We start from the raw sequence: 27,188 nt of genomic DNA on the forward strand, positions 1-27,188 counted from the left end.
GACTAGCAATAACTTTTTTCAAAAGAAGAAAACCGTTTTAATACTATTATGTTTCATTAAAATACAACTATAATAGTATTAGAAACAAAATTGCAAAGTAATTAATTAATTATTTATACCATAATTAGCTATAATACAAAGAAATAAGGCATATTTTGGGTCTGTAAAATATACGTGTCTAAAATGCCGACTACCGTTTCTTGTTCACGGCATATTCCTCTTTGTGTGTTCAAGTTCGGCGGACGTATAATCCGGACCAAAAGACGGGGGGGAGGGTCAAAATCCGGGGGTGGGGGGTACAAGCCGTACTTATTGCATTTTTTACTAAACTTATACTTTAACCCCTCGGTCCAAACTTATTTGTTTTATTAGAAAAGAAAATACCCTAGCTTTACGTGCAAAAATATCAGTCCTATTTCTTTACGCTGATTTTATATGATTTTTTTTCTATCGAAATTTTGAGAATCTCAATAATTCTCTTGGTATACCTCGCGTGTAGCAAACGTGCTCCACAATTTCGCTTTGCTCGCTTCGCTCGCAAAGCTCAATTGCTTCGCAATAAGCGCAAGAAATGAACACATAAAACTTGGTACTTATTACAAAAATACCAATGGGTTTGTTTACAAAGAAGCAGCCTTGATGTTGTTTGATGTTGTTCTTACAGGTAGCTTAGCTACTATAGTTACATTTAGGATTAAACTAGCATTTATTACTTAATACTCAGTAAAATAGGTCAAGTTTGAATATTAAACTTTTTCGCTATAGCTAGCTAGACTAAGCATGAAAGGAGCTGGGTTAAAAGTCAAAACTTAAAGAGGAAAATTACATCACATTTTTTAAGATTATACTACACATATTTGAGAACACCTGAAAAATGCATTGTTCATCAAGTTACCCCATATGGCTAATATGGAAGATTTCTTCATAAAAAGCATCAAAACTTTTTTCATGTGGATTACTTTTACATTAACAAAAATTTAAAATTTGAAGATAAACTTTTGCGATTTTGTCATTCATTAGTTTTCAAATTTCTCGCTGGAAATTTTTAAGGCTCAAAACCCATGTCTCACAGTAACTTTTTCGTTCTTATCCTAATGTTAATACATGAGTTGTGCAACAACTTTTGCAGGAAAATAAAAACACATCAAGAGAAAAAGTTTGTTATTAAAATATTATAAACTAGTTGTTAGCCCGTGGAAAATCCACGGTTCGCCCATCCTTTTTATACTGCATTTCGTGCTTCTCGCTATTGCACAGCTAAGCTACCATTTTGCGTGACAGACTGATGTATACGGGTATTATAATATAGATTAATTTCAAACCGATTAGTCCCTGCAGTCATTTTGGTGTCAGCGGTATGAAAAACTATGCAACTATACTAAGTAAAAGTCCTATTACTTCAGTAAAAATTGAAATAATGACTTGAAACTTAGTATTACATGTTTTTAGACCAGTTTGATGAAATGAACCCAAAAATTTTTTTTACTACTATCATAGCTTCTGAGTTCTTAATTTTGGCCATTTTTGGAGACGCCGATAAACTTTTTTTGTACAGCATATCAATTTTGACAAGCCATGTGTACCGAAAACATTCTAAGTGATTCTCAGGATTAAAAATAATTCAAACAGATAAAATGTGTCCCAGGTTTAGGACTAAATACCTTATCCAGCTCAGAGAAAGTGGGAATGAGCTTCTAAAGCACAGTGTTAAATACATAATCTAAATTTTATGCCATATAAATACAAAGTGGTTAGAAAGTTATTTTTTGTACACCTGGATCTGCAACACGTTTACTTTGCACTAATCGCCCAGTCTGGTGCCACTCACAATTAATTTTTGAATATCCACAGGAACTTTTTATGCAAAATGAAAAATGCTAAACAACTGTATTTGCTTTGCAGAAGTAACAATAGGCTTTATCTTTATCATAAGTCGTGTGAATGTTGGTTTATGAAAAAGATATTATACCCTTAATGCTATAAGTGCTCCACTGGATTTGTAACACATTACACTAAGTGTCCTCCATGTGAAACAGTTTACGCTTTACTAAGTCTTAACCTGAAGACTTTAGGTCTTCCCACTTCAAGTGAATATTACTTCTGGCTATATATACTTTCCCAAATTTTGTTATTTCATAAAAGAAAACTGAAAATCTACAAAATTATTTATATATATGTGCAGAAATTTATTTATGAAATATAGGTTTCAGTTTGTTGTGGAAACATGTTTACCAACATGCAATGTCTTGCATACCTAACTAGCTATATACTCAAGTCTTGAATGTTCACTGTTATGGGAGGTCCAAATAACTACCTAGCTTTTTTTTATTTAAAATGACAGAATGCCTTAAAAAATCTTTTGTGCAGCTAGCTACATTAAAGCAATATATTTAGCTTTTGTACTTTATCACTTAATTATTTAATAACAAATGCGCCCTGGAGTGCTGGCATGGTACTGGCTAGGTAGCTTAAAATCACAAAATAAATATTATCCAGATGTGACCATCCCTCATCATCAGACATCGGAACGGCGTTTCTGTTCTTTACTTCTCATTGTAGGGTACCTCAAATTCTTGTAAATCCAATTAACAAAAATTACTTAAGAATTCCTCTTCTTGTATATTTGCAGCTTATTGACACCTTCTTATTTTAGAATATTCTCAGAAATAATAGACCAAAAGAAATTACATCACAGTTTCTTGTCCACCGCCCACGTGTGAGAACAACCCACACAAAAAAGTTCGTTATTTTTTAAATTATTTGTGTAAAAATTACTATTTTATTCACGATAAACCACTTGTCAGTCATTTTATTCCTCCAAAAAGAGTCCTATCCAAGGTGCTTTTCTATTAGTGCTGAATTTAATAATTGACATGATTCAGCATAGTTTTTAAAAGGGTCTGATTGCAAAATATGATTGCCAAAGTTCAGCACTTGTAATATTTTTGCATTTGTGTACTCAGCTTCTAAAACACAGACAAGAGACATTATAAGTTCCTCTGGGTGATTACATTAATGTTGGTTGAAAAAAAACCTGAATGATGAGAAGCATGTGTTTTTGAATGTGTATAGGACAATAAACTTATTTAATTTCCCTTGGCCTTGCATCAATCAAATTCTGAAGAAATAAACACTTTTAAAATGATTTTGTCAAATTTGGAAATTGTTGGTATGGTTGGAACTTTGCATATAAAATTAGTAAAGTTGCCGGATTGTTTAGTTTTTTTCTTTTATACTTTTCCGAATTAGCCTTAATTATTTATGAGATGAAAAACAGCGCTTTCAATTCCATTGACTTGGCCATCCCTTAAAAGCACTGGAAGCTTCACTATATGAAAATGTTTTCTTTTTCTTTTAGATTGTGTGCAATGGGAGTGAGTGATGTAATCTTTCAATGCGTGTGATGAAAAGAAAGCGAAACCGTTATTGTTTTTTCTGCCCAAAATTGAAGCTATTTAATAAATCTTGATAAAGTTAAAAAACTGTTTTGATTTGTTTGTTTTTGTTTTAATTGTTTCCCGTGAGTTTTCGAAATTCGTTCCAGCAGATTCTGTGGCTTCTAGTGCCGGTATTTTTACATGAAAAAAATACTATTTTGTTGTAAGGTCATTTACGAAATCGTTAACGTTAGGACCAACTTCTGCGGGTTGTACAACTCGATGTATTACATATCTTTCGGAATACTGCTAAAAGTGTAATTTTGTATTGCGCTCTTTACTTTTATCATTCTGTGGGAAAAGGCGGTACAAAATTTTAACACGCGTTATTCGTTTTTGTTAGTTTCGCGTAATCTAATTTTCTCGCACATTTTGAAAAGAATATCCCACGCACATTAAATACTCGCGCAGTCTATTCGCAAAAAAAAAAAGGAGTTAATTATCTTTAATTATCTTTAAGCCAATAAGAATCTTAATAGTGCAACAAATTGTTTTATTATCCAATGAACATTACTTTCTTTTAAAGTTTATAATCGAAAGTTAAAGCTCGTGCAGTGTAGCATAATGAAGATCGCCTTATAATGCGCCATCATTTCCCTCTGTACAATTTTGCAAGCACGTAGACTAAAGCTAATTATTTATGAATTTTAATTTAAAGGAATTGTTGAGGCTGAATATTTTTGGTGAAAGATTTATAGCTATAAAATCGTGACAATGTGTCATAAAAGAAAAAATAAGAATATGTAGTCTAAAAATAAACTTTCCTAACTGATTATGTAAAAAAAATTTGCTGCCACCTTTAAAGATATTTTCCAAGCTGTTTTTCAGAGAAAAAGAAAAAATAGATAAATTTTCAGCCTTGCCATTGTTCTTATTTTGTTTTTATTGTTCATCAATTTTCAGGTTTATTATTTTTCTTTCAAACTTGTTCTTATATAGAGAAATGAAGTTTATGTAAGTTAAGTTAGCTATGATTTACAGTTACAATAATAATCAAAAATTGAATTTTAAAATTTTAGAATATTCAATAATTTTGTCCCCCCATATTACTCAGTCCTCTTCAAAGTTCAGCACTTTTTCAGATTATTGCTAATGGCGGAAATCTTTAAGCCACAGGGCTTCTTGTTGTTTTTGTCCTCAGCGATGATAGAAACCAACAGCCATTTCGTAAAATGAGATCTCCTTTAAGAAACTGCTAGGTTCTTATGCTTGCCGTCTGCTTTTTAGTGATCACAAAAAAAAATTTCTTAATATTTTTTACATTTTGAGATAGTTCGTATTACTTTTTCCTCCAATTTTTAACCTATGATAGACCGAAAACTCATCATAACTCGCGTTATGCTCACACACATGAAATAAAAAAATACTTTTGCAGATTAAATATTCCTCTTTCCCGCTGAGCCTACCAGAGAGCTTTTAAAGTCTTGTAAGAGGTTTAAAAAGAAAATCGATTTATTTTCCATTACGTGGGGAAATTTTATCGGATTTACTTAACTTACTTATACATAGTATTTGTTTTATTTGGTAGCTAGCCATTCATATTCTATGTAGAGGGATCTAATGCGGGTAATTTTCTTCTTAATTATACCATAAAATCAAATAAATATAAATGTACTTTGTCGAATGAATTTGCCATGTGACGTTTCATCAAAATTTAATTCGTTTGGGTATAACCAAATATCTTAGGATGACATTCCTTCTTAACATCAAAGGCCTTAACCTTATTGAGGACAGAATTCCTTATCATCTTTTCCGACATCAAGCTTTTTTTTAAACAGCTTTTTAACAGGATTAGGTCGTAAGATTTTGTGAGTGTTCTGAATTTTATAAATATATATTTCATTATGGATAACATAACAATGTGATTTTTTTGAAAAGTACAGAAATTGCAGATGATAATATAAGAACATTAACAAGGCTTTGTTTTAAATTGTTTTGTATTGATAAGTTTTAATATTATTGTCGAAATCTAAGTTTTAATATTATTGTCGAAATCTAAATATTTTCTGTTAGCTAAACATTCGTTGCGCTTTCTCTCACTACCCAGACTCCCAAATATGGTGCGCAGCCATATTATGCATGTAAAATATGAGATATTGTCTTTAGGTCTCTTCTTTCAGTCAATCGCGTTGGAGATATTTTTTGTGCTAATGACAAGTGAGTTTTTATATGAAACTGGATATTTAAAGTGCAGAAATACGATTTTTTAGAATTTGAGATTGCAAACTAAAAATGGCAGTGTAAAAAATATAGAATAGCTGAATATTTAAATATTTGAGTATTTTCTGCTGTTTTTTTAAATTAAGTGTGTTCAAATCTTCTTGATTATTAGAATACTACGACGTTGGTTGGCGAAATGTAATAAAATAATCGGGATAAAACTGTTTTAAGAGCTAATTTTGATTCTAATAAATATTTATGTACAGGGATAAATCATGCATTAAATTTGCTGGGAATATAATTTAGTTTTGATTAAGCAAACGTTACTGATATTTCCAAATCGGTTATTCCGATCTCTTGCTACTACTGAAAGATAGTAACATTTTACATCGAATGTTTTATTTATGGTACACTCAATAGGTAACTGCAATGATCGCATTGATCCGATGCGTTGCCAGTGTATTGATTGCGGAGCAGGAAGATCATTTTTTAAGTCAGATGGGAAATACGCAAGTAATACATATTCCCAAACATATCTTTCTAAATCTTTTGTTGATTCTGTGCAATTCCATTTGACGATGGTGTCTGTGCCACTATCTTGTGACTTTATTACAATGACAACAAGTGTGGGTAAACCAAAAAAATTATCTTGTTGACTCTTCTGTCGCTCAGTAAAAGAATGTTGTAGTTTGCTGATCTCAGAGGGGAGAAAAATTGAAGTTGAAATCTTTCTTTTCTCTTGTTTAACTGTCAATGGGATAGTCTCAGAACTTTCTGTGTTCTGCGCACACTTTTTCTCCACAATTTGTTCTTCTAAATCCATATCATCGCACTCATTCTTTATTGTTTCGGATTCTTCTCTGGTAATATTATTTTTAAAATGTTTTCCTGTATAACTTTCGCTCGTAAATGGATATGTTCTCTTTCGGAATTCAGCAGGTACTTTTATTAAATCAGGCATTTTTGGTAATGTTTCAGCTTTGCCGGAAAAAGGTATATTGTCTTTGTGTGAATGAAATTTGAATGGTTTTTCAAGAAAACTTCTGTTGAGAACTTTATAATTTAGGGAAGACGAATGTCGCATGTTGACTGTTTCAAAAGAAGCTTCATCTTTAATTCTCTAAAATAAAAACGATTAAGTTTTACAGTCGCTTAATCCTTCAAAAAAGAAATAGTGAAAAAACCTTCAATTCAGCAACACCTTTGTTTTTAAACTTTAAGTATGATCTGGACATTTTAAATATCTTTCTTTTGTTGTTGTCGTCGAAAAGGCATTGTTATGTACTTTTAAACAATGTACATCGACTTGTTGCGACAGATTAAAACAAAATTAACAGAATCACTCACCTTTTCATCCTCACTCTTTTTATATTGTATTTTTTCTTCATACCTAGATTTTCTTTCTCTCATTTTTTTATTTTCTTCTTCAAGAATTTCAATTCTTTTTAGCGCTCTTCTTGCAACGTCAGTGATCTCCAAGAAGGCGTCATGTATGACGGATGAAATAAACTAGAAACAAAAAGAAAGTTAGCAGAATGTTTCTCCAACATTTAAAAGTACATTATTTATAAATCTGAAAAAACGTTACGTGTCTGTACTTCCTTTATGCTCATTAGGCTTGTACAATAGGTACAGCCGACCCTCGTTATATCGAATTCTCTAGGGATTGGTGAAATAGTTCGAGGTAACGAGTGTTCGAGATAGCGAGTGTTCAAGATAACGGGTGTTTGATAGCGAATGTTCGGGATAACGGATGCAATTGGTGTGAAAGTTCACAAAGCGCAAGTTTTGAAATTGAGTGAAAAAATCCAAACTAATTTGTAAGGTCATTTAATCCTTTTCTGCAACATCTTTACTTCAAATACCTTTTTCCAAGTCCTTTAAAAACTGACATTTTTCAGCTAAGATTTTTACAGCTAGCTTTCTTTTAGCTGCCATGTTAAAAAAAAACGAAAAAAAACCAAAATAAACCTTCCTTTGAAATGGAACGTTTTTCTTTCGATTATTTTGCAAAAATTCAAACAAAAGTTTAAGATCACGAGCGAAAAACAGTTTAAGGGCCCAAGTAATTGTTTTGACATTGTGAAGGATCGAGATAATAGAGTTCAAGATAAAGCGTTATAAGCCTTGAGTTGCTTGAAAAGTTTAACCCTATTAGGAATGGGGGGCGGAGGGCCCCAGCATTTTTAAAGTCTCATAACTTTTTAAACAATGGATGAAACTCCTTATAATTTTGTTACTTTTCCTAACTTTAAATGGACTTTTAGAAAAGAAAAAATAAAATTTTCAAAAATTGTCCTTTCAATGTCACTTTGTCCTTTGTTGACAGGTGGTCATATCAAATTTTGCTGTAGTGCTAAAAATAAATGTTTTCCAAACTAACCAACGATACAATATTGACATAAACTCTGTGTAATTCGCAGACCGGAATATTGGTAATTTACAGACCGGAATAATTTTATTTTCCTATTTCTCTATTTCCATTGTCATATGATGACGTCATACGTCATTTTGTCACATGTCAATGCAAATTGTCTTGATTAAGTAGTTACTGTCATAAGTGTTAATAGATATACTATGTTTTCATCCATGACAGCTACTAACACTAAAATTATCAAATATCGATTTTTCAAAAAAAATTATTGAAAATTTGAATTCTGATCGATTTCCATTTTCTCCTTAGAGAAATCCTGGGCCATCATAACACCTGTAAATGTTCCTATAATATCTTACATTTCTATATTAGTTTCTTTAATGAATAGTACTGTAAATAGTTTTACAAAAGATAAAAAAACAAGAACTTCCAGGAAAGACATTTTCTTCAACCATTGTCTTATTATGACGTCATAACTTCCTGTGATGACATGCAAACCCTAATATTTTGTCACTAATTAAGTTAGAACATATCGAGGCTTCTTTGTGCCAAGTTTCGTCACTTAAAACCAAACTGAACAAAAGTTACAACCCGTGGGCACTTAATGGGGGGCATACTTACAAGGGTCAAAAAAGCCCATACCAAATAGGGTTGAAGGACTGGAAATAATAAGTCGACAGTGAATGCTTGAGATAAGGACTGTTTGAAATAACGAGCGTTGATTGTATTTGTATGTAGTTGGACTACATAATGCATTGATATTAAAAATGAAATTAACAATCTTCACTCGTATTATGCCACACGTTACTATCTTATATATTAATTCCCTTGCGTGAGTAAAACTGTGAGTCCACGACACGGAAATCACGGGTAACTTTCTTATGACGTGGCCGTACGCTAAAATTTACTTAAAAATAAGTAAGTCATCAAATAGGAAAACAGTGGGTCCATTTGTCATTTATGCTACAGCGCCGTTTTCGGCCGTTACGGCTAAAATAATTTAATTTTACCCCCGGTTTACCATATGCACAGTATCTCATGGAAACAAGTTGTTTATCAACTGACAAAAGAAAACCGAAGTGAAAAAAGTTGTCTGTTTTTCAAGTTAATACTGAAAAAGTTATTTCCAACAAAGTTTACTTATCATGAGGTTAGATTAAAGCTTATATGTTTTTTTATATTTTCCATTTTTGTGTTCTGGAACCGAGGTTGTATCGCATTCGAATATGACTGTATTTCGAATCTAAAATGTAAAAAACAAACTGTTGTTGTCGAACGAAATTAATAATGTTGTTGTCAGAAATATTTTTTAAAACGAAGAAAAACGTATAATGATATAACATCACAAAAAGAATTTTTTGGAAATGCATCAGACAATTGTAGCTATACATTTTCAATTCGTTCTCTTTCGGATGAAGCGAAATTTAGTTATCGAAGTAAAAAACCGATTGGACTACTGAGAAAGCGAAAAAAAGCAGGTGTGTTCTCTAAATTATTTGACAGAGAATTGAATTTGGGTGCATAACGATTTTTTAACCGTTTCTTGCAGACCTTGAATATTAAATTTGTTGTTGTGTCTTAAGCAGGAAAATATTTTCTTTAAGCATTTATTTCGTAAGAATATACTCTGAAAAATGGGTCAGAATTTAGAATGTCCTAAGAATATGCCTGAGCTTGATAGTTTGAATATGAACATTTGTATGACGCACAAAATTGATTAGAAGTTTACTTTTTTTATTGTATATCAAACGAACTAAACTTTTTTGTGTCCAAGCAATGGCCCGTTACATGTAGTAGAATTACCATTAGCTAGCTATAGTAACTTATATTGAGTATAACTTTGGAAGGTTTGTCGTATGCAACAGACTGAATAGCTGATTTCGTATGACTTAACAAAAATTGGTGGAATTTTTTTTAACGTTTGGTATCCTTTTTTTTCCTGGTGTACTTCAGGAATGGCAAAGCAAGTATATAGTTTTAGCGTATTCCGCTTTTTACGTAACGTTTGTTATACGCCTATGATATTTTTGGACATTTTCCATTTTTATTTCATAAGTTTTTTCATTATTTTTTTGGTTGTTGCACACTTATATTTTTAAATTTTTTGTTTCAGCGTTTAAGGATTGTGAGCAACCTCGATCCCAAGGCTTTTTTCTTTATGCCATACCGTGATAAAAGAGACAAAGAGCCCGGGGTCGAGGTTGAAATGTGAGTTTTGAAAATTCAAATTACTGTGTTGTATGTTTTTGTATGGTATTCCGGTTACATCGGTTTAATGAGAGATTCAGTGGTTTCTTCCACGGGAATTCGACTAGTTTTCACTATTTTTGTAACAAACGTGGAAGTTTTACAATAGCCATTTACTCTTTTTAAACATGTAATTTAGTTTCGTTATGGTATTGTTGTGTGAGTAAAATTTTTTTTTAATATTGTTTTTAATTTTGAACGCTTATTCAATGATGATCCGTAGTCATTTTTATCCTGAGATGTAACATATCATTAACATTTTTTTTAAAAAAAACTAGAATTAAATCACATTCTCTTTTGTCATTGCATGAGAATTTCTTTAATCACGGATAAAAAAGAAGATAATTAAACTTAAAAAAATATAATTGGGAAGCATTAATAATAGTTATAGCATGATTTATGTCGTGCAATATGGATTTTTGACGGCCGTTGAGAAAGTCCTCGGTCATAATTGTCTGCCCTCCGCTTTACATCAGGACCAATATTTGTGACCCCGGGCTTTTCCGCGGGCCATCAAAAATTCGCTCTTCAAAATCATCTTATTGTTAAATTGAGACATACGGTATTTTTCCTCACATATTTATGCAGCTTTGGTTTAGGAAAAGATAAAGTAGACTATAAAAATTTGTAGAATTCAAACAGAAGAGGACGACTATAATTATAGAAGAGGGGAAAAACTATGACATTGGGTTGGAGGAAGGATGTTATTATTGGATCAAAAAGCTGAAATAAGAATAGAAATAATAAACAGTTAACCCTTTTTGAAAATCTGTTCTTAACCGGTACAATGGCAAAGATCAAATTTATGATGCAGCAAGACAAGAAGTTTTTTTTTTACCCTCATTCAACTCACATATATTCATGCATATATACAAATTTATGTTTAAATTTTCAGCAGATATAAGTAGCTGAAACAAGTAGTATGATTACGTGTACTTAACCCAGCTTCGTACCGTGAAGTTCAATTCTGTCTCAGCATATCTTTGATCTCTCACTTTAATATGCTTTTGTTTAGTAAAAACCTAAGTTCAGTTAATAAACCTATCTGTTTGAGTGAAGTAAATAATCATCCTTTAGATTTCCTAAATGTCTTCAACCCTTTTGGTTATCATCATCAAATTCTGTGTTCCAGCATTTTATTATATGAAAACTGGATAAAAGTATTCTTCTCATAGTAAAACTGAACAAATATTACAAACACAGTTACGCATGCTAAATGTGTTTGTGTAAACTGGGCTTAGTGAATTTTGCGTCACTATTGAATGTAATTTGTAAAGAAGGCAATCAGATTATGTAAAAACTTCAAGGACACGTCATCAAAATTATTACTTAATAAAGCGGCGGTTTTAGAAAATTATGTATCTTAGTAGAAACATATCAACAGCTTTTAATTTTATACGGTGAACTTCCGAAATTATTATAAACAAATTTTTAGATAATTTTTGGATAATTTCCTTCGTGGAATACCCAACTTGTTAGTGATATTGGTATTGATGTAAAATAAGTCAAGGTGAATGTCAACAAGAGAAGTTTTTGAATAGAATGACTGACTTTAAAAATTTTACTTTAACGGTGGTGGTTTTTATATATTTCGATTTGCAAAATTAATGCCTAATGAGACTAAAATCTGTCTGACTATTGATCTCCACATAATAATATTTTAAAAATTAGGAGGGACATTTCTTCCAAGAACGTTGACACAAATGTCAGCAATAACATGCACGTCAAAATAAACAAGTAGACCTCCATTTGCTACTAAAAGATTTGAATAAGATGAAACTTACTAATCTGTATCCAGAATGTTCAGTTTGCACCGCAACATCACTTTTTTTAGGTTCTTGTTTTGTTATTATCAATTCTTCCTGCATTTTTGACATTGTATGCTTTTCAATCGTCCTTTACAAGAAAAAAGTTAATCCATAGTCACATATGTGTTTTTGATCTTTGATTTGATCAATTATACAGAACAGAACATAGAACAAAACAGCGACTGATTAATTGCCTTATCAACGTAGAAATTAACAAGTAATTGAAGAGTCAGGCTCCAAATTTAAATCAGGGCAATAGGGTCTAATTATCTAGTAACAATCCTGACCGACAAAAAAACTAGAACGACGTGTACTCTAATATAAGGGATATGGCACCGTCCAGCACTTTGGTGCTTGCATCTAACGATTATAGATGTTTGTGTTTGGAGATTATAACAAACATTAGAAATTCAAAGATGCAACATGGAATGTTTAGAAGAAGGAGTAGGTGATGTGCCGTGAAAAGGTGTGGTAAATGAAAAATTATTCATATAAAACAGAGCCTTAATGTCCCCAGTACTAACATTTTTTTTACCAGTAAAGATATTATCACTTATAGTCCATTGTTAGGTAAATATTTAATGAAGAACCCACTCTCCTTGCCTTTGTAAAATATCAGCAATTTTTTTTAGTGCATTCTTCCCAGTTTTAATGTACATTTCTCAACATTTTATTACAACTGCACGGTCAGCAGAGAAATAGAATTTTTTAAATTAAGTTCTAATAATGCAATTTATTCTGTCGTATACATCTTAACAGAATACCAACTGCTGAATACCAGTCAGTTTATAAAATTTATAAATTTCTAAACAATGATTTTAGTTTCGTGAATGATGAAGTTACAGCTGTGAAAAATTTTGTTTCAAAGTTTTGATAACTTTGATTCCATGAAACTTGTTAATTATTTATGTATTTTTTACACGTGAAGTTATCATAAATTTTTGGGTGATTCTATTTATTAGTGCTTAATATGGCAAACAAAAAAACGTATGGCAATTAGATAGATGTTGTCTTGAGTTCTAAATACAAACCTTATATATGTGAAGATATTAGTGCCAAATTAATATTGAAGAATCTATTTTATTTTGGAACTACACATGATATTCAAACGATACTTGACGAAGAAATCCATATTTGGGCGGATTCCCCCCCCCCCCCTGCCAATTTTATTTAATAACTCTTACATAGCTTAGTTATTTACTGAGGCGTTGTATCGATTTATTTGATTCCAAATCTATAGGTCGCATATTTCTTAGACCCTTTAAACCAGCCCTCATATTTTTTATGAAATCCTTGTAATCAATAAAATATGTGAAACTTCCCTTTGAATTTTACTTAGAACTTGAAACTTACAACATAACTTTATTTTATCAAGAAAAATCATTCCAGAGAGCTTGGAGACTTGGTTAACTCGATTTCCAGACTTTACCTGAAAATTGAGATAAATTGGATTTTGTCATTTTTCCTTATGAAATATGTAAAAACCTGAAAGTATGTTAAATATCTTTTATTTAGCTACCAAAAATTCAAACAGGCTGTTAAAATTAGCTAAAAAACCAAAACTTCCCCTCCAAGAACTATGAAGGAAACATGGTATTGTATTGAAACTTGACTAAGTCGTTGGAACACCATTGGGATAAAAAAAATTGAATGACGTCATTCCGTCAGTGATGACGTCATCGCAAAAAATAAAAAGATTAAATATATGATAAATTTGAAAAATTAATTCAACTAAAAGATTATAAGGCAAAAACATTGTGGCGTAATGATTTATTCGGAAAATTTTAATGACCAACAACGCAATTTTATTGAATAATATATTTCGAGTTTTTGTAACTTATCATCAGATTTATTCTCTATCAAACGTAGGCCTTCTTAACCCCCCCGGCCCGAATAGGGTTAAGAATAGCGGTTAGAAAAATATATTTTTGAGACTTCAGGCACATAAAAACTATGAAGCCTGATGAAGTCAAATTAAAGAAAATTTATTTGTCTCACAATATATCGTTTAAAATTATGAAAAAGCTTAGCTGTAGAATAGTTTGCTTGCAGCTTTGAAAACTTATTAGTACAGTTGACTTTCAAATACATGCAAAAAGTAACTCAAGGATATATGAAACACCATGTGGATTATTTTTAGACTAGTTCCATCCACCATCAATAGAGGAAAAATTATTCCACATGTATAGGTTAATTGAGTTTATTTATCTGACTCTAACAATCATTTTATGGTAATATATTTAGTAAGTAATTATGAAAATAACTAGAATTAATTACTTATATAAAATAGTACCAGCGTATACAATCTGTTAAAGCTGATTGCACTGATTATGATGCGCAGTAAAGACAGTAATCACAAAATGTATTATAAAGAATATAAAAAAATTAAACTTAAAAGTGAATTAAGGTTTTATTAACATTAAAGTTCCGCTTTCCCTTTTTTCCTTGATTATTTACTAACTTACTGACACAGGAATTTTGTTAGAATTTTTTTTGTAGCACTTAGTTAAAATTTCTTCATATCTTCTAACTCTATTCAGGCATGGCTCTTAACCCTATTTGGTATGGGCTTTTTGACCCTTGTAAGTATGGGGGGGGCATAAAGTGCCCGCGGGCTGTAACTCTTGTTTATGGTTTTAGGTGACGAAAATTGACACAAAAAAGCATCATTTTGTTTAGACTTCATTAGTGACAAAATATTTGGGTTGACATGTCATCACAGCAAGTGATGACGTCATACTGAGACAATGGTTGGAGAAGATATGTCTTTTTTGGAAATTCTCGTTTTTTTACCCTTTTTAAAAATATTTAGAGTACTATTCATTAAAAAAAACTAATATAAAAATGTAAGATATTATTAGGAACATTTACAGGTGTTATGATGGCCAAGGATTTCTCTAGAGAGAAAATGGAAATCGATCTGAATTCAATTTTTTTTAAAAAATCAATATTTGAGAACATTGGTGTTAGTAGCTGTGATAGAATAAAACTTGGTATATCTATGCGTATTAATGTTAGTAACTACTCAATCAAGGCAAATTGGATTGACATGTGACAAAATGACCTATTACATCATCATATGACGATAGATTTAAAAAATAGGAAAATACAAATATTTCTGTCTGTAAATTACCATTATTTTGGTCTGCAAATTACACAGTGTGTATGTTAATATTGTATGATAATTTTATTTCACTACAAACGCATAATCAAATATTCCTACAACTGGTAACATTTATTTTTAGCACTACAGCAAAAGTTGATATGACCACCTGTTAATACAGGATAAAGTGACAATGACAGAATAATTTCTTTAATAAAAAGAATATTTTCCGAAAGTCCTAGTTAGGGAAAAGTGCCAAAATTTCAAGGAATCCAGTAACTACAAAGTTATGGGACTCTGAAACTGCCGTGGGCACTTTAAACCCCCCCCCCCCCAACCAAATAGGGTTAAAGACCGGGCTTCGACAAGGGGGGTAGGTAGCTGCCCCTTCAAAAGTGTTTACAGAGACATCGTATTTTACAAATATTTGTTAGCACAAAAGAGGACAATTTGCGAAATGAATAATTTGTCCCATTACTAATTTTCCTTGACGCACTATGACCTTGTTTTTTCTTCCAATAAGCTATCTGAGAAGATAATCTCTGTATTGTTGATTGTTATCACCGCAGACATTTCGATTGCGTCACTAGTGTCTCGTAAAATATTCATACAAAACATTGTTTTGAAATCTCAGCCTCTTTAATTGGTGCAGATGTCAATATTTTAGTTAAAATAGATTTAAAAGTTGATTGAGAAGAACAAGCTTTGCAAAGATGTTCCAAAACTATGGGGTGATACTTTTTCTTGTTAAAAACTTATAAAAAGTGTTTCGGGCATGCATTTTCGGTAACTTTCATTTTGTGTCTAAGAAATCCAAGTATACTGTCAGTATATAAGTATTTATTTTATTAAAAAGTTGGTAAGTTAAGAAACAACAACAACAATAGTAAAAATGAGAACAACTAACTTTTGAACTGCAAAAAGATACTGCAAACAACTAAAGAACTTGAATCAAACAATTTAGTGTGAGGCTTTTTGAAAATTGGGAAATTTTGGATTTTGAGCTATGATGATTGTTATGAAAAGAATTCCCATAAGAAGTGGTATAGCATTATTCATGATATAACAATTTTTAACAATAAAATTTATTTTTCATCACAGGCTTTCCTAAATTTTGTTGGCACTTTCTATGAAAGACTCAGACAACTAATCTCTACGATTAAGGACATAATCGCAATCTTCTTTTTTTCGCAAGCGGAACTGGAATGAAGCGGAACAGGAATGAACTTGTGTCTTTAAGCTTTCTATTATTCCATGGGAGGGAAGTGAGTGTGATTTTTGAAACTGAAATAAAGAAATCAGTTATTCTTTTTTCCACTCAGTCAAATCATATCCTCTCCTTCTCTTGCTAACAATGTTTTTAAACCGAAATTTCCATTCAATAATTTACTCTAAGCACAAAAGCCTTTGATCCGAAAATTAGCTGCATAAATTAGCCTTATAATTTCCTGTAACCTTTTATCTATATTCTGTATTTAAATTTTCTTGTGATGTAAAGGTAAAAAATATTTTACCTCCTTGCTTTTTTAAGAGCTGGTCAAACGATCTAGTAATCTTTACAAAACGTCCCAGAGACAATACAGGATTTTATACAAGTTATTATTAACAGACTAGTCAATAAGGTCCGTGGAAAGATCCACTTAGGCAGAGAAAAGATAGCAAAAAAGCTGCATTTAAATTTTGATATAGCCAGCGCTGTATGTCGCGTTCATATACTTAAAAAATAAACTTGGAATTTGGAACTCGCAACATCTATTGTGAGGAGCTTAAAGCAGACAGACAAAAGCTCCGTATTATTATAAGAGATTATATAGAGACTTTTTACAACCGGCTTATAAGGAAAAACGCAGCGCCGATTTGTTAAAAAGCCTTTCCAAAATGGTGGATTATATGTAAACAAATAACATTGCTGGAAAATTGTTAAAACATAGCTACATATATATAGGATAAGTAATAAGTAATAAAGTAATAAGTTATAATAAACACAAAATTTCGATAACTCCGCCAGAAGAACAGCAAGAAATGTTGAAAATCTCAAATCCACTGCTTTTTTTTATAAAAATTCATCAGCACAATGAGAAACACGAAATATGGCATAAAATTTGTGATAGACTCTCCTTCTGATGAAGAATAAATCTTGGTTCAAAACACATTTAAAAAGGGTTCTGTACTTCGTCATGCGAGTGTTTTGTTTTGAAAAACAATAAAATTAAATCAAACTTTTTTTTTAACAAAACCTGGTTTTTACAACTTTGTTGCAAGTACATCCTTAGAAAATATTCCTGGTTTCTACAAACCCAAATTTTTTGATATTATTATTACTTGTTTGACATTAGATTTAACAAAATGTCATACAGAATATTGGGGGATAGTGACAAATGAATGCTACAGAAGAAATTAAACAATTTTCATTGATACATCCAGAACATTGTAAAATGTGGCATGATTGCATGAGTGCCACACCATATAACATATATGTCGAACGGCTGGCAAATGTTGCACAATATTTGGCATAAAATTGTGTATTAGATGTTGCAATTGTTTGACTGGTGCTTTATATGCAATCTTGTGCCTGCTAGATACAGGTAAGAGAGCAGCAAATATGGTTTTTGTCTTTTGAGATTCTTGTCCATTTCTTCCTTGCCAAAATTATGAAAATGTAAATTTAAACTAATGAACTAAAGAAAGTTCAGTGGAAGAACCTAAACAACAATTTGTTTTTTCATAAAGCGTCGTCTTTATATTAATATTTTAACTCAGGTTTGATGTGGCGTTAAATTTTTCTTTTTACAGGCTCATGCTTAATTCTTGTTTGTTTAATGTTTTCTTGGAAAGATTGAATTGACGTGTTTGCCTGTCAAAGGAAATTAACCCCACAGTTTGAAAATGGCAAAATGACATTTCTCCGAGTCAAGATATTTTTAACCATATCATTTTTCAAGGATCATTCTTTTTTAAATTTAGGTTGATTTTCGCCATTTGCAGTCGGCAGTTCTGTAATGTATGAAGCAAATTTTCTATAACTTTGTCCAGTACTACAGGTAATTTTTTAAAAGAAAGTCACATTTAAAATTTCACTTTTACTTTTAATTTCACAAAATGAGGAGCTCGTAGACTTTTTTGTTATATAATCTGGTCTGCAAAATACTGCATTACCACCCCAAAAAACCACCCCAATTTATATTACGCAGTACTTAGGACTACAAAACATATTTTTTCCTTTCTAGATGGAAAAGTGTCATGCTTACACTATTGAACCGTAAGGTTATTTCCGTTAACACAGGGAGTAAGCAAACGCGTGGATTCGATCATTAAAGAAGAAAGTGACGCAATTTCTGAAGAATATCGTGTAATAAACGGACCACACTAAGGGTTAAGGTGCAAGAAATGATATTCACTTTAGAACCACATAGACGTCTAGACAACCTGTTTATGAATAATTAATTTTTATGATGAATTTGCTATATTTTTTTCAGTGTTCTTTTTGGCGGTAAAACAAGCTACGGACTGTAGAATATATTAACTATCACTAAACCAAAAGTTTATATTGATGAGGAAACGAAGACAACACGAAGAACTGTATTTGTTAGAAAATGCTACGTGACTAGTTTTAAGAATGTAATTGATAAAAATATTTTAAAGTCATTGTTGTTGCTTAGACTGGCTTTAGCTATGTACATTAAACTGTTGTTATGCAAATTTCCGAAGGATATAGCTAGTGGCCTAGTTCAAAAGGTTTGTAGTTTATTTTATAAGAAAGTTTAAGTTAATAGCAAGGTAAGTACTTGTATCGAATAAATCATGGATATCCAATATATAATAATATATAACTTTTCTGTCCTTTTTAGTGATATTTGGATGCCTAGCATAATATTTCAGATGATTTCAGTTTTTTTTTTGTTCTCAGGGATCATAAAATCGCCACCGCCATTTTCGTATAAGTCACAACCAACAGCTGTTTCATAGCTCCTTTAAGTCTGTAATTTAACACGCCAAAGGTCCAGATTATAACGATGTTTTTCGTACAAAGCTGATAAAACTAATGTTACTTTTATAATTCCTTCTCTCTCTATCCTTCTCTTTCTTATATTTTCTCAATTTAGCATGGTTGAGTAGCAAATACTTTCTTGAAGGTCGGGCAAACAAAAAAAACTATTTTGTCGCAGCCACAAAATAAATTCTAAGCGAGGAAAAAAAATTAGGGTACTTCTACATCCTAAAATCTACTAAAATAATTACTATAACGACACAGAATTATATCTATATTATACACAAATATCTATATTCCTTCCTAGCAACATTTTTACAAAGTTTCGTAGCTATTTGGGACAAAAAAGGTAAGTTTGAGACGTAGTTACCAGCGAACATAAAAAGCAAGATCTTCAACTCAGAATTACACATATTTTTTATTTGTCTTAGAGTGACAGCGTTTTATAACCTTCGTTAAACCAAACTGAACAAAAGTTACATCCCGCGGGCACTTTATGCCCCCCCCCCCCTATACTTACAAGGGTTAAAAAAGCCCATATCAAATAGGGTTAATAATTCTTGGACTTTATAAACACCTGTCACGGCCAATAGGCTGCGTTTTTTGCAATGCAAGCGTACAGTATTGCGTATTTTAATATAATTTTATCCCATCACATCAGTTACTGAGACTTCTATGTTTTTTTTTTGCGTAAAAATATTAAAATTTAGGATAAAAATAGAATAATAAATTAGCTACCTTGAGTTTTGTAAAAATCTTTTCAAGAACCCAAACATTTATGTGAACTTTATAGCGTAATTTATATCTCGACAATACATAAAACCAATATAAGGCCTTTTTCCTAATCGAAAACCAACAGCGATATGTGATTATAGAGTTTCATTCCAAAAGCGTTGCTAATGGTGTGTTATTACGGCGTTCAAAAGACAAAGTGCTTGCATAAAACCAGAACAATTATATATTCCATATTTCGTAGGGTCACTTATATTGTTGTCATATAAATGAGGATTTTAATTAACCGTTTAATTGGGAATCGTTTTACGTGACATTGTTGCTAAGGCAGTGAGTTCCTTGTTGAATTAGGTTGTTGCTATGATATGAACTTTAAAAATTAACGTTTTAATTAAAATCTTCTGTCCGTTGTAAAGCTGGATTTCACTTAGAAAAAAATTAAATTATAGAAACATACTTAAATATTTTTTTCCTCTCTATTTGTTTTCCTTTTAGTTCACAAAAAAAGTTAAATTGGATTAAAACAGGTAAGAACTCAAAATCGTATCTGCGAATCAAAAATTAAAAATCACAATTTTCCAATCCTATTTGATCCTTGTATTAAATGGAGTTATTATTAAATAGAAAACAAGCTTGGAAGCTGGATTTTTTTCTACTCTCCAGTCTGATTTAAATAAAAGTGTTACAAGTTGTGGCCTCAGTTGATCCGAAAACAAATTAAGCACACAGTGAAAATAAATTAGATCTACTTATAGTCGACACGAATATTAAATTTTACAGAGTAAATTACATGCATGAGCGATTCTATTATTAATACGACATTTTAAATGTGTTTCGAGTCGTCAAAGATTGTCAAAGATGAAGGATATGTAATAAATAGTTATATTCGGACAGAGGTCGTATTTTCTCGGTAGATCTTTATTTCATATTTATTTTAATATCTTACTTTACTTTACTGATAAGGAAAATGTGTTTTTTGATGAAACGAGTTATACATGCATCTTTTAAAAATTACCCATTTATTTGGAAGAAATTTTATGTACCTTTTGGTTTTCATCAAATTTATGGCCACAGCTCTCCGCATAATAATTTTCCCTGGTCCCAATGCTTGTAATCTGGCGGCCTGGAAGTTAAAACCATTCCCCTCCCAAAGTCAATCATCGTATATTTTGTTTTTGTAATAACCAACCAAAACTCTGCTAACTTTAGTTTTTTAGAATTTAAGAATATTAAGCTCTTATTCAAACGCAAGAACACTTTAATCTAAAACCGTTCAAATGAAAGGGTAACTGATTTTTGCTCACTGACAGTGACAGTGATGCGAAAATGTAAATCTCCTTCAAATTGATATCTAAACATTTCGTCACTGCATGTAGAACAGGTGCTTATGTGTTCTCTTGTTTTTACATCATTGTTTGTTCTCCTGTTTAAACCTTAACATTGCCCAATTATGCACACAAATGGAGAAACATAAAAAATAAAAAGTTAAAAAACAAAGATTATAATGACCATGGAAGTTTAAATGAAGGGGAGATACATTTTCTTTAAAGCCATATGGATGATTTAGTTGCAGTAGCTGACAAAATCTACGATTGCAGTCTTTGTGAAGGAGTTAACAAAAAAAAAAATAAGTTTATCTTGTAGACATTATATTATATGTTCTGGAAGTATTAACAAAAATGCATGTTTTGATTTTTCATTCCAACTTCGTTTGTTTCGAGATCTTAAGTACATCACTCTTCAAAAAATCTTCTTCTTATACTCCTTGTTCACATAAAACATTTCACATTTATTATTCTACTTTTATAGTAATACACGCTAATTATAGATTCAATAAAGAAATAAATAAAAAACATTCAGCAAATCAAAACATTAACAATAGCTATTATCTGCGTTTTCAACGGAGAATTTGCTCAAATTTATGTCAGAAATAGGAACCTATACACGAAAATTTTCAGAGATGTTTTCTTGAAACTAATTGTGCCATGATTACAACGGCGTCACAATGGCGCATGTATTTCTGATGTTTTAAGCCATCTTTTGTAACACATATTTTTAATTTTTTTACACTTTCTTTAAATGCTTTCAATGTTTACATATCCTCTAAACGTGATTGGCTAATAAAACTTAGAAGCAATTTAGACTACAGATTTCATAAAGTTTATTTAAATGGCTTTGTTCAGTAAAATAGCAATCTTACATTGGGATAAAATGAGTCACCACACTTTTGCGTTAAAATTGCAATTGCATACAGCCATATTGAATTTTCTCTGTATTTCTTTTAAGATTTATTTCTTAAGCTGATAATATTTTTTTTAAAAAAATCATTGTCTTCTCATTGTCTTGTCTTTTTTCTGTAAGCAGGCTTTCTTAAGTAACGCGTCTTGCTCCAAGTTACGCTACTTCTAAGAATAGTGGAAAACATTTTTTGTCGAGAAATGGTCTACAAAAAGCTGCTTTAGAATTTTAAAACATTCATAAGTATTGCTTGTAAAAATGCGCCTAATTGCAGTTAACAGACGCTGTTGTCTCACGTGACACAAGTGTATGTTGTTTGTTATCACATGACAATTTTACGTAAAAGATTAGTGCATACTAGAGTTCAATCAAAACATGGTTACCATTTTTATTTGTTATGAACCTAAACCTAAGGATCCCTTACACAAAGCACGTAACGTAGCAATGTAATAAATTAATTAAATGTAAATAAATTAGATATAGCTACGATTTAATGATACGCTTGCTGATCGAGCCTCTTACCATTGTGTGACCTTTTAACGTGTATCTTATCTTCTCTCAACTTCTAAAAAGTTTGCCACTTTTCATTCCATCAGCGTTGTGTTATGACACGTGATGTTAATATAAAATTAAAGCGACCACGTGATAATATTTCAAAAATATATCCATTTTTTTAAACAAAACATAGCGGCGTTATGCTGTTTTGATATTTCAGTGTTTTGAGTAGTTTTTGCAAAAGCTTATTGATTAGACGAACTATTCGATTGGTTAATGTTTTTATTGTATATACCGTTACTTACTACATTATTAAATCAACAACTTTTACATAAAGAACATTCACTTTCAACTTTTGTTGACGCTGCTAGCACACTTGGAGTCATTTCTTAAAAACGTATTCAATGTTCAACGTATTCAAACGTATTCAAAGATATATTCTTAGTTCAAGAAAAAATTAGACATATGTTAAAGGGGTGTTTATCTTTAAATTTAACACGCATTTTGGAACGAAAAAACAGTAATCAGTGATTTTGGTAGTCATGTTGTAAGGGATATTGTGTATTACATCACTAACGTCGAAATACTCAAAGATCAGACGTAAAAACCCAGCCCAAGCAACAGACGAAGCATTATCATATCTTTTAAAAGCGATCTCGGATGGGAATTATCTTCTCAGTATGGTTTTTATTAATTCAGTAGTAGAAGTGCATTGATGGACTGGCGTTGTTTGGTTAACAAAATTGCAGTAAAAACGAACGATTTTTTAAACCTAAAAATAGCTTATACTTGACATCCATGCCTTAACACCAAATACAAGTGATAATAAGTCGTTATTCAAAAGAATTGTTAAATAAAAGTCAAACATTGAAGAATTGTTATGAAGGGTTATCATAGATAGCAGAGACAGACAAGTAATTTTGTGATCTTAGCACAACCAAGAATACTAGAAATACTTGGATGGATATTAAAAAACACTTGCTATGAATCTGAGCAAGAGCTTTAATTTTTTTATTTTACTCTGCAATTAGGGGTTTGAATGGCGTGTAAGACAGCTCGGCATTTAGATTAATTATTGATGTCAAGAAATATATTGTCAAGATTCCAAACAATGCATCTTTGTTATAGTTATGTACATAAATCAAATACATATTTGTTACATTGTGCATTTCTGTCGTAATATGTCTTTATTTGCTGTAATAAAGGATGTAGGGAGGAAGTGGATGGTGGAAAGTTTTTCAGTTTTTGAATTTTTCTGTGATTGCTCAACCAATATTGCGGAGGGTTCGTATATATAAGATTAAACTTCCAAAAACTTGTACCAATATATTTTCACTTCACCTACATTCACGTTCACCTAAAAGAGGCTTTTGTTATATTTTTGATATTTCATATTTTGCATGAATAAAAATATTTTGCTTATATAAAGAGAAATAAACGAATGTGTAGAAAAAATTACTGTTATTTTTTGTGTTTTTTGTGTGTATCAATGCAATAAATTTTGTTTCCCATTCTGTTTAGTATATATATGCGTATGTAATTTTTGGGTTAACTTTCAGAAATTTGACTGATTAACAATATATGATAATTAAATATATTAACTTGGACTAAAATAAATTTATAAAAAAACACGTTTTTAGGACATGTGAGGAGCATAGCTATGATAATGATTTTAATAAATTTTACTAAGTCTTAGTAACGCAAAATAAGATTAAGTTAAACGAACCGAGCGTTCAGTTAATCTATGGGGGTTATGATTCTTGGTTCAGTCTGTTCCAGATTTGTAATGGCTTCATCAAAAGTTACTGAAAAAATCACTATCAAAATCAAACCTCAAATCGTATTACATTTTACCTTTATTAAATAACTTGCATCTCATTGTTGTTGTGATAAGCCTTGACAAATTCACCATGATGCATATTTCATAAATTTGTGGCATAACGACCTCAGATTGCTATGTTGATTTTCAGTATTTATTTGTTTCTTTACGTTCCAAGCAACAACAATTTCTGTTGAAATTATGCCATGGTTACTCATAACTAACGTAAACCACTGAAGCTTCATTTTCATTTTACATAATTTAACAACCTCGTCCTCAGGACTTGTTAGGTTTTTTTATATTTCGAAGCCTTGGACAAGTCCTAGCCCTGGCTAAGCACTTGTTACAAAGGTGTAAACACGCGTTAAATCGATACAAGTTTTAAATTAATATGATCTTTTAAGCACGCAATAATGCATACTCAAAAACAACGTGGTATAACATGTCATAACATCACACATTCACGTCAGTTTGTAGTTTATGTTAGAAAAAACATTATAAAAATGTTATACAGTATTAAAATTTGTTATTTTATGTTTTCAGAGGTCGATAAAGAGAGAATATATTTCCATTATTCGTCTCATTATTGAGAACAATTATTAAATTATTTTTGGAGAATTTTAAATGGTTTTAAGAAAATTACATCATTTAACCTTTTTTGTTTAAAGTTTCTCTGTCATGTTACCTTTAAAGGAGATAAGAAACGAACTTTCAATTTTCGATTTTATTGCATCACACAAAAATGGAACTTATAGCGTTGTGAGGGAGGACTTTATGAGCAATGAAAAAACAATCAAAAGCTTAAATCTTCTATGATATCATATTGAGAATCTAAAGATACGTAAAAGCGAAGAAAAAATTAATTAACAAATATTTGATATCCGTAATTTATTCTACATATGCAAAGAAGTTTTAGAATTTTTTGACCTATGCGCTACGTATCTTAAATTCTGCACAGAAACATATAGAGCTAGTTGATGGTACAACAATGCATATTTTTTAGAGGTAATAATAACCTTTCTGACTATTTAGTGCAGCATTTTTAACAAACACGGTTCTTCCTGTTGTCTTTTTAATTTAATTGTTATGTATTAACTTTGCAGACCGTAGCTTATTTCACTGCCAAAATGGAATACTAAAAGATAATATATCTATTTTGAGAAAATATCATTAAAATTTTTAAATTGTCGGTTGTCTATATTGTGACATAAACTGGTTAAAATTTCTTGTACCTTGACATTCTGGTCTGGTCTGGTTATTGCGCAATGATATTCACATGAAAGAGAGTACATCAATGACGGAGATCTATTTGAACCGTTTTGTAACCCCTATATTCCTACTCGGTCTTATTTGGTATACTATACTTTTTGGATTTGTTACTTACTGATTTTTTATATTTATCTATTAAAAACCTACATGCCAAAGTTTTAGTTCTCATACCTCTCAGAGCTTAAGATATTGGCCATTACTTGAAAATACCCCTTATATATCCTATAGTCGAGATAATATAATAACTTCTGTTGAAATTATTTTTAAAACAGGAAACTCACAACATAACTTTATTTCATTCTGGGGAATTATTCTGTTAAGGTGGCAGTAACCCTTTTTAGCTGTCCAAATTGCTGAATTATTCACTCAGTGTTTTATTTATACCATTTTTTTACATTTCCTAAAAATATTAGCCCTAATACACAATAAAAGGATTTTACCTTAACACCAAAATTGCTAAGTCAGCAGAAATTTCTATTTGAAAATGTTTCATAAACAATAAAAGAATCGGCTTCTACGAGCTCCAACTTTTTACAATCTCGTTACTTTTCATCAACTTTTGGTTTTAAATGAACCTTGGGTTAACCCTGTTAAAACAGTATTCGGACTTTTTTTTCATTCATATTTTTTTAACAATAGCCTTTTGTTTTTTTTTCAAAAGATTTTTTGTAAGCATCCCCTGCTTCATCGAACGCTGTTAAAAGAAAAATATTCCGAATAAAAAGATTTCCACACACCGTATCATGGCTGCATGGTTCACCAGGCATGTCTGATAATTTTAAAGTAAAACTAAAATGCTGTCGAAAGTTAAAGCTTGTGCAGTGTATCGTAATATAAATCGTTTTAAATTTCTACGTAATGCGCCATCTTTGTTGTTATAAACGTTTCTCTTTAATAATTACGTCATTTCTTTCCGTACAATTTCGCAAGCGTATAGATTTAAACTATATTCGGCAGAACTAATTAATTATACATGAGTTTAATTTAAAAAGGTATTATTAAGGCTGAATATTTTTGGTGAAAGAAAATAGTATTTTAGCCATTAAATCGTAACAAGTGTGTTATAACAGAAAAAATATAGCTATAGAGTCTGAAAATAACCTTTTCTAACTAATGATGTAAAAAAAATTCCGATTTTTAAAAGTGTTTCTGCCACCTTAAGCTTAGACAATTGATTAACCCGATTTTTCGTAATCAAATTCAAAGTAATCAAGTTCTAGGCAGATGGTAGTATCTTAAGCTTCTGATGACGTCACGGAAAAAGTACTAATATAAACGAAAATATATTTCTTTCATTTTGTTTATTTCACGACGTATTATAAGCGTGCCAAGGGCTAATGTATCTCAGGTCTTGACTTCTATGTTTTTTTGTCAATTAGTATTTTAAAGCAAAATCGTATTGTAAAAATAATCGTTTTGTTTTTTGTCATTTTAAAACAATAACAAAGTCTGGAATCTAGTTAAAGACGGTGACAGGAAAATATGTCTGTCCATATTACAATTAATATGGACAGTCAA

General features: G+C 31.0%; 1 protein-coding gene and 1 long non-coding RNA gene across 7 annotated transcripts; one reads left to right on the forward strand and one right to left on the reverse strand.

Annotated features, from left to right (window-relative positions):
- The first annotated feature begins 304 nt into the window (after nt 1-304).
- LOC130642142 (uncharacterized) lies at nt 305-3,491 on the forward strand. Of its 2 annotated transcripts, XR_008982547.1 has the most exons (3): nt 305-664; nt 2,654-2,739; nt 3,359-3,491. It is a non-coding gene; the product is annotated as an uncharacterized LOC130642142 (long non-coding RNA). The 2 variants fall into 2 exon arrangements; XR_008982546.1 differs by lacking the exon at nt 2,654-2,739 and having other exon boundaries at nt 318-664.
- Nucleotides 3,492-5,785: 2,294 nt separating this feature from the next.
- LOC130642144 (uncharacterized) lies at nt 5,786-26,223 on the reverse strand. Of its 5 annotated transcripts, none has more exons than XM_057449228.1 (4): nt 26,111-26,223; nt 12,003-12,114; nt 6,945-7,106; nt 5,786-6,717 (listed from the first exon to the last, which is right to left on the reverse strand). In XM_057449228.1, the coding sequence occupies exons 1-4, from the start codon at nt 26,161-26,163 to the stop codon at nt 5,878-5,880; spliced, it is 1,167 nt and encodes a 388-aa protein (XP_057305211.1). In that variant the 5' UTR covers nt 26,164-26,223; the 3' UTR covers nt 5,786-5,877. The 5 variants fall into 5 exon arrangements, with proteins under 5 accessions (XP_057305211.1, XP_057305213.1, XP_057305214.1 ...); XM_057449230.1 differs by lacking the exon at nt 26,111-26,223 and adding an exon at nt 24,437-24,919; XM_057449231.1 differs by lacking the exon at nt 26,111-26,223 and adding an exon at nt 22,610-24,300.
- Nucleotides 26,224-27,188: the final 965 nt, after the last annotated feature.

Source organism: Hydractinia symbiolongicarpus, chromosome 4 (assembly GCF_029227915.1).
Source record: "Hydractinia symbiolongicarpus strain clone_291-10 chromosome 4, HSymV2.1, whole genome shotgun sequence".
Lineage (NCBI taxonomy): Eukaryota > Metazoa > Cnidaria > Hydrozoa > Anthoathecata > Hydractiniidae > Hydractinia > Hydractinia symbiolongicarpus.

Excerpts from the sequence above, each read along its gene's own strand:
- LOC130642144 (XM_057449228.1), bottom strand. The coding sequence starts at position 26,163 with ATGAAACATTTTCAAATAGAAATTTCTGCTGACTTAGCAATTTTGGTG. Across the intron at positions 12,115-26,110 it reads TTAGCAATTTTGGTGTTAAG|GACGATTGAAAAGCATACAA; the intron begins GTAAAATCCTTT and ends TTTCTTGTAAAG. Across the intron at positions 6,718-6,944 it reads AAAAGAGTGAGGATGAAAAG|AGAATTAAAGATGAAGCTTC; the intron begins GTGAGTGATTCT and ends TTTTTATTTTAG.